Source organism: Teleopsis dalmanni, chromosome 2, assembly GCF_002237135.1.
Source record: "Teleopsis dalmanni isolate 2A chromosome 2, ASM223713v2, whole genome shotgun sequence".
NCBI classification, from domain to species: Eukaryota; Metazoa; Arthropoda; class Insecta; order Diptera; family Diopsidae; genus Teleopsis; species Teleopsis dalmanni.
Window position 1 is genome coordinate 217,914,722 of NC_051847.1, and position 6,201 is coordinate 217,920,922.

The 6,201-nt window shown below is 28.8% G+C and overlaps 1 protein-coding gene across 1 annotated transcript in view; it reads left to right on the forward strand.

Annotated features, from left to right (window-relative positions):
- Nucleotides 1–5,202, forward strand: part of LOC119676752 (kinesin-like protein Klp98A) — a gene marked incomplete at its 5' end in the record, with an annotated part of 10,754 nt that extends 5,552 nt beyond the window's left edge. Inside the window, one exon of the mRNA XM_038088006.1 lies at nucleotides 5,167–5,202. Coding sequence (XP_037943934.1) covers nucleotides 5,167–5,202 — 36 coding nt within the window. The remainder of the gene's footprint in view (nucleotides 1–5,166) is intronic.
- Nucleotides 5,203–6,201: the final 999 nt, after the last annotated feature.

Below are 6,201 nucleotides of genomic sequence, written 5' to 3' on the forward strand. Positions count from 1 at the left end.
AGACATTTTGGAGTAATTACCGCCATTTGAAAGAATAAAAAGTTTATCCAAGGAAATATCATTGCTACGTCAAATAATATCTGGTAAATAATAGTATTTTTTGTTTACCATAAAATTGCCTTAATTCTTGGTATAGAAAGTAAATAATATTAATTGGTGGAAATTATTAGAAATCTCACCTTTTAACCTAGATTGTTTCAATTGATATGTTGCTTATCGCAATACTTACAATTCAATCCATAAATGGTTTTTTGCCAAGATTTAAAATTAACTTATTGTGAACTATAACAAAAATTTTTAAATATTATAAAAAAATTAGTTAACTTACAAATCACATTTTTTAGTAACCTTTTATTATATGGGTATATATATTATTTTTTTATAGACAAATGATTACATCGTAATAAATATTAATTTTTACTTATTAATCCCTACATTCAATAAACTATATTCACAAGATAAATGAATAATTAATTAAAAAAAAATTAAGGAAAATAAGTACTTCACTCATAACCTCTTATTGCTACTATGTTTCTGATCTAAACAGACATGCGGAACTGAATCACTATTACAACATGCATAACGGATGTCAAAATGAACTGTAAAAAGTAAAGAAAATATTTGTTTAAAATTTTAATTAATAATAAACTAAACTTACCCTACCCAAAGTCTTGTTATTAACTCGCAAAAATCCCCCAGCATTGAAGACAATCCTTTCATGCATCAACTGTGAACGCATTTTCTGCAGACAAGAGTATAAAGCTGTATTTAAGTGGGGACTTACACTGACGCTATTAAGGATGAATAAATATTTTTTGTGCTTTAAGAATAAAAATGGAAATAATTATCGATTAAGTTGAATGCATTGAAAGCTTCTGTTTACCACTTTTTCACATTTTGCAGATAAGTTGCAAATAATGTATAATACACCAAATTGCAATATTAATGAAAAAAATCCATCTGAAATTCAATTCGCAGATATTAATTTATTATCATTAAATAGAAAATAGTATCTGAAACTTACAATTAATAACATAGAAGCTTTTTGTATAACGTATGCTTAGAAACATCCAGTAAGACTTGGTGGAGGAATCGAATATGAGTTGAAGTAATAAACTAGGCAAACTGAAAGCAAAATAATTGTTGATATGGCAAACAATTTCCCAAAGCAAACTGTGTATATCCTGCAGAGTATATAAACGAACCATATATGTGGCTGGAATTGGACGCGTATTGCGTTGTTTGTACTCCAATACACTGATATACATTTGGCTAACATTAAAGACTTCTTGGTAAATACATAGCACCACTGCGACAAACAAAGAAAACTCCAATGTTTTCATTTTTAATATAAACTCTGTGTAATAGCCAAGCAACATACGTGGATGTCTGGCTCCGGACCAAATCATCAGGCCTAAAACAGTTCCACGCAACAACCAGTATAGCACATAGAAGCCATATAATCGTCCACAGTATATTTTAATCCGTTTGGAATTAATTTCATAACTAAGTTGCACTGAGAGTTTGTTGTATATTAAATCGAGTTTTGAAAAAATCTTTTGATAATAAGCTTCAATCTTCCAAGTGCTCTCAATTTGCATAACAATGTGCACACTTATCAGCATTGTCATGCCAATTATGTCCAATACGAAGGACATCAAGTCATTTAACTCGTAGCCAACACCTTTAATAGGTTCTAATCGTATCCAGTACAAGTAAATAACAATATAGGACAATACCAGTAAATGTAAGCATTTCCAAAAGGAAGAGAAGATGAAATTGATATTTTTTAATTTTATTTGGCAAATTTTACACGGTGCCATGCCCACCAGATACATTAAATGTTTCATGTAATATAGCGATGAATTATAAATTACGCCCATTTTATTTTAATCAATTACTTATTTCCGTTTTTAACTTAAATTTCTTATTAAAATAATTTATTTATTTTATCTATTGTTAGTTTTATAATATTTTACGAATGAAAGAATACAACCACTCGACTCTCTAGCAATAATTTTAGAGTTGCCAGACACGTAATATGATGCTTAGTGTCCTTTAGACAATTAAAGTTTGAATATGTAAAAGTACTTAATAAGATATCACAATAATATTCTAATATCATAATATTAATATTAGCAATAGTAATATTATATAATAATAATAACAATAATAATAGTAGATACGCATCCGTTGGAGAGGTTATTGAACTGAAGCCTTTCCCGAAATGAATCGAAGTACAATTTTTACACATATATGTATTTATTGTATTATTAATGTATGTCTGCTTGTAAGATTGTTATAAGTTTTAATAATACAATTTTTTTTTTAATCACTGATATCTAAAAGTCGCATTCCTATCGCTATACAAATTTTTACTTATTTTATTACCAATACACCAAATATGGTGAAAACAACTTTTTTTCCACAAGTAGAAAGTACCAACAAACCACCCATGAGACTTTAACCTATATTATTCTTTGGAATGAATAATGAAGATTTTAGATGGTAAATCCTAAAGATCAGAGTGCGAAAAACTCAATTACAGTTAACAATGGCAAATGTAGAAGTTAAGAGACTTAACATTTTGAATTCTGAATTCATCCGAAACAAACTTCAAGGAAAGTTATGAAGAAGAAATTTAGATGGCTGAAAGAAAGATCACTCCAAGGAACAGTAATATATATAAATTTGTAGACCTTTGAAGAAAGACAAGGTTATTTTTTTATAATTTTTGTATTTATATTATTGATGTTTAAAACACTGTTAAAGTATATTAGTATAAAATAAATTGTTGTTCGGAATCGGATATGGGACAATCTCTGATCACTAATTTATGAGCATTGTTAGCAATATGCCAATAGTCCACTGAGACCCTTAAAATTTCTTTCATATTAATAAAACTCAGTACTTCAAATTTCGGGTTTCAGATTTCGGGCCGACGTTCCGTTAGCTTCGTCATTCTACGGCTGACAGAACCCAATGTTGGGTTTTGCTATATTGTATTAATTGTAGCAATATGATCTTTGCCATCGTGACGGCTTTGGTGCATGTGGCGAACCACTGAACTTACTGCATAATATTTAATAAAAGTAAAACCAACACAGACCATTTTTGGTGGGCTTTCGCAAAGGAAGAATTTTCGTATAGTTATGGTGGAACTGTTGCCAGCTATGTGTCGACAAGTCGTCGATTCCCTCAAAAGGATTCTGACTGAAAAAAAATATTTGAATGATATTGTAACTCATTCCTGCTAATAAGATTCATATTGAACATACTGAAATAAAAGTCTAATAGAAATCTTAATCATAAATGTATTTTATTTATTTGCTCTTCCGAAACCATAAACAGGATAACTCTATAAAAAAAGTCTAAGAGAGAGCGAATGGTTGATCAATAATGAATTTATTTTTGTTAAGTAAAACAAACGGATTAATATTAAACAATATTCACAGTTATTATTCATTTTCATTATATTATATATATAAAAAAATCGTTTTAATGTTTTTGTAAAAACTCTATAAAGACATACGAAACTGCAGGAGTATGACTATATGCATAATGATTACCATAAGAAACTGAAATCAAAAAAAGCACGTACTGATTAACGTATTATTAACTAATTTATATGTATTTAAAAAAATTATTTTACCTTTGCAAATGCGTTGTCGTTGATGTCAACGAATCCCACGTCCTTAAAAATTAATGTCTCATGCATCAGTTGGGAACGCAGTTTAAGCAAGCATGAATTTAAATATGGATTTAAATGTTGCTTATTAGATGCATTGTTAAATAAAGTACGGAATTTTTTATGCTGAAAAGTCAAGAATAGTATTTGTGTAATAACAAATCTTAGTTTCAAAATAATTCAAACTTTATTCTAACCATTATTTCACACCTTGTACACAAGTAACACATGAGCTTTACAGAAGAAAATTGGAGAATCATTGAAACCGAACCATCTGTAAGATATTAGAGATCAAACATAAAAAATAGACTTGCTTAGAGTTATTATTACTTACATGTACATATAACAGCCATGTCCCTCTTATAATATCTTGTAGCTAGAAAGATGAAATAAGATTTAGCAGCGAAATCTGAAAAGATTTGCAAAATCAGACCAGTTACGCTAATAGCAAAATAATCCTTTATATCGTTTACGACCTCCCATAGTAAGGTATGTATATCCTGCAAAATATTCACACGAGACGAATACAAACGACAGATTGGCCAAGTGTTACAGGGAACGTATTCCAAACTTATAGTGAGTAGTTTTCCAATCGTATATAACTCCTGATACATGCATAATACAATTCCAGAAAATAAAGTAAATTCAAGCATTTTCATTTTTAAAGCCATCTCCGTGTAATAACCAAGTAAGAAACGTGGATTTCGAGCTTCAAAGATAACCGTTGATAATTGAGTTGGTGTACGTATTAACCAATAAATTATATAAAAAACATACAAACGTCTTGAGTTTACTTTGAGGCGTTTTAAATCTATTTCGTGGTGTAATTGTTCTGTACATTTTTCTATTATACATTCCAGTTTTGAAAATATTTTTTGGTAATAATAATCTCTTCTCCAAGTGTTGTCAACTTGTATAACTACATGCACTAGAGCGGATATGACCATGGAAATCACATCTAATGAATGGGACATCAAGTCGGTAAGCTCATAACCAAGTCCACTTACATAAGATAAACGTATGTGAAGAAAGAAAAAGAAAATGAATATTACGATGAACATATGTATGGACTTCCATGCGACACAAGACATTAATGAAGAATTTTTTCTATTTATTGTCTGATAGAGATTCGGTGTCATGCCTATGAAAAGCATCCAGAGTTGCAAATAATGCAGAGAGTTTTTATAGATTATACACATTATTTAAAAATTATTACATTTAAAAAATTAATACTTTTTTGTTAAAAAAATGTGAAAATTCTTATTGATTTTTTATTTGTTTTTTTTATGATATGACAGTCTATTCCACTTAAAGGTTGTATTGCAATGAACTGACAAAGTGGAATAAATTTAAACACAACATGCAACAATGTTTCTTATTGTAGTTTATGGAGATACACAATTATCCTGCTATAATCCTTCCTGTTCAGGGAGTTTTTTTTAAATAGTCAATTTCTCATAATATTTAATTATATTTAGATTAATATGAACGTTAAAAAGTACACTGAATATTAGTGTATAAAGTTTTTATATTAAATATCTTTAATCTTTAATTCATTTGATGAATAACCCTGTAATCGTGTAAATTTTATATATCATTATCTTTCAATATCATAAATGTCAATATTGTTTTATGTTATTTTTCTAACGTTGACAACAATTAGAAAAATTCCATTTATTTACTTTCGGTTTAAAGTTTTTATACACCCAATGTGAGGCTTTCATAGATGGTCGCACATAAAACAGGACGACCACGACACAAACACATCACCAACCAACAAAAAGTTTGTCTGTGTTAATGCATCCTTCTGCCACACACTCGCATGTGCTGCTTTCCATTGTCAGTGACATTCTTTTGGACTCCTTTAGTCGAGTTAGGAGCAAACAAATAGACACGCATTATCCTTTTCAGTTCTTATTTCATTAACTTTTTTGTCTATTTTTAACTTTTAGTTGCTGTCAACAAGTTAGCAATTTTCTTAAGTGAAGTGTGTGTTATGGTTGGCAAGGACATGTTGGTTTTGTAAGCAAGGCTTAAAATGTTTTTCCTCTCTATCCTATTTATATATAAGTATGACCGATATTAAGTGCGCAGTTCCAATTTTTTTTTTAGATAATAATACATCTATGTTCACATGAAGTTAAATGTTTAGAACTAATTGTACATTGTTATCCTGTGTTAAATTTAATTAAGAAAAGTGTATTTAAACAAATTGGAAGGTGAGAAATATAATTTCAATTATGTTTTACTGTGATTTTTATAGATTATTTTATAACAATCAATGTATCTCTTTAAAAAATTGCCCATACATTGATTTTATTTCCTTAAATAACATCAAACCTTTTTAAAATATTCATCTCCTTTCGAGAAATCATAAAAATTAAATTTTAAAATATTTAAATAAAAGTTTAATAACAGTTTTAAGGACTAACAAAAGTTTAAGAAATACTAAGTCTATTCGCCAGCTAGAAATTGTAGAAAGCCAGGCTCTGAGAAGACTTTTCAAAGTAACA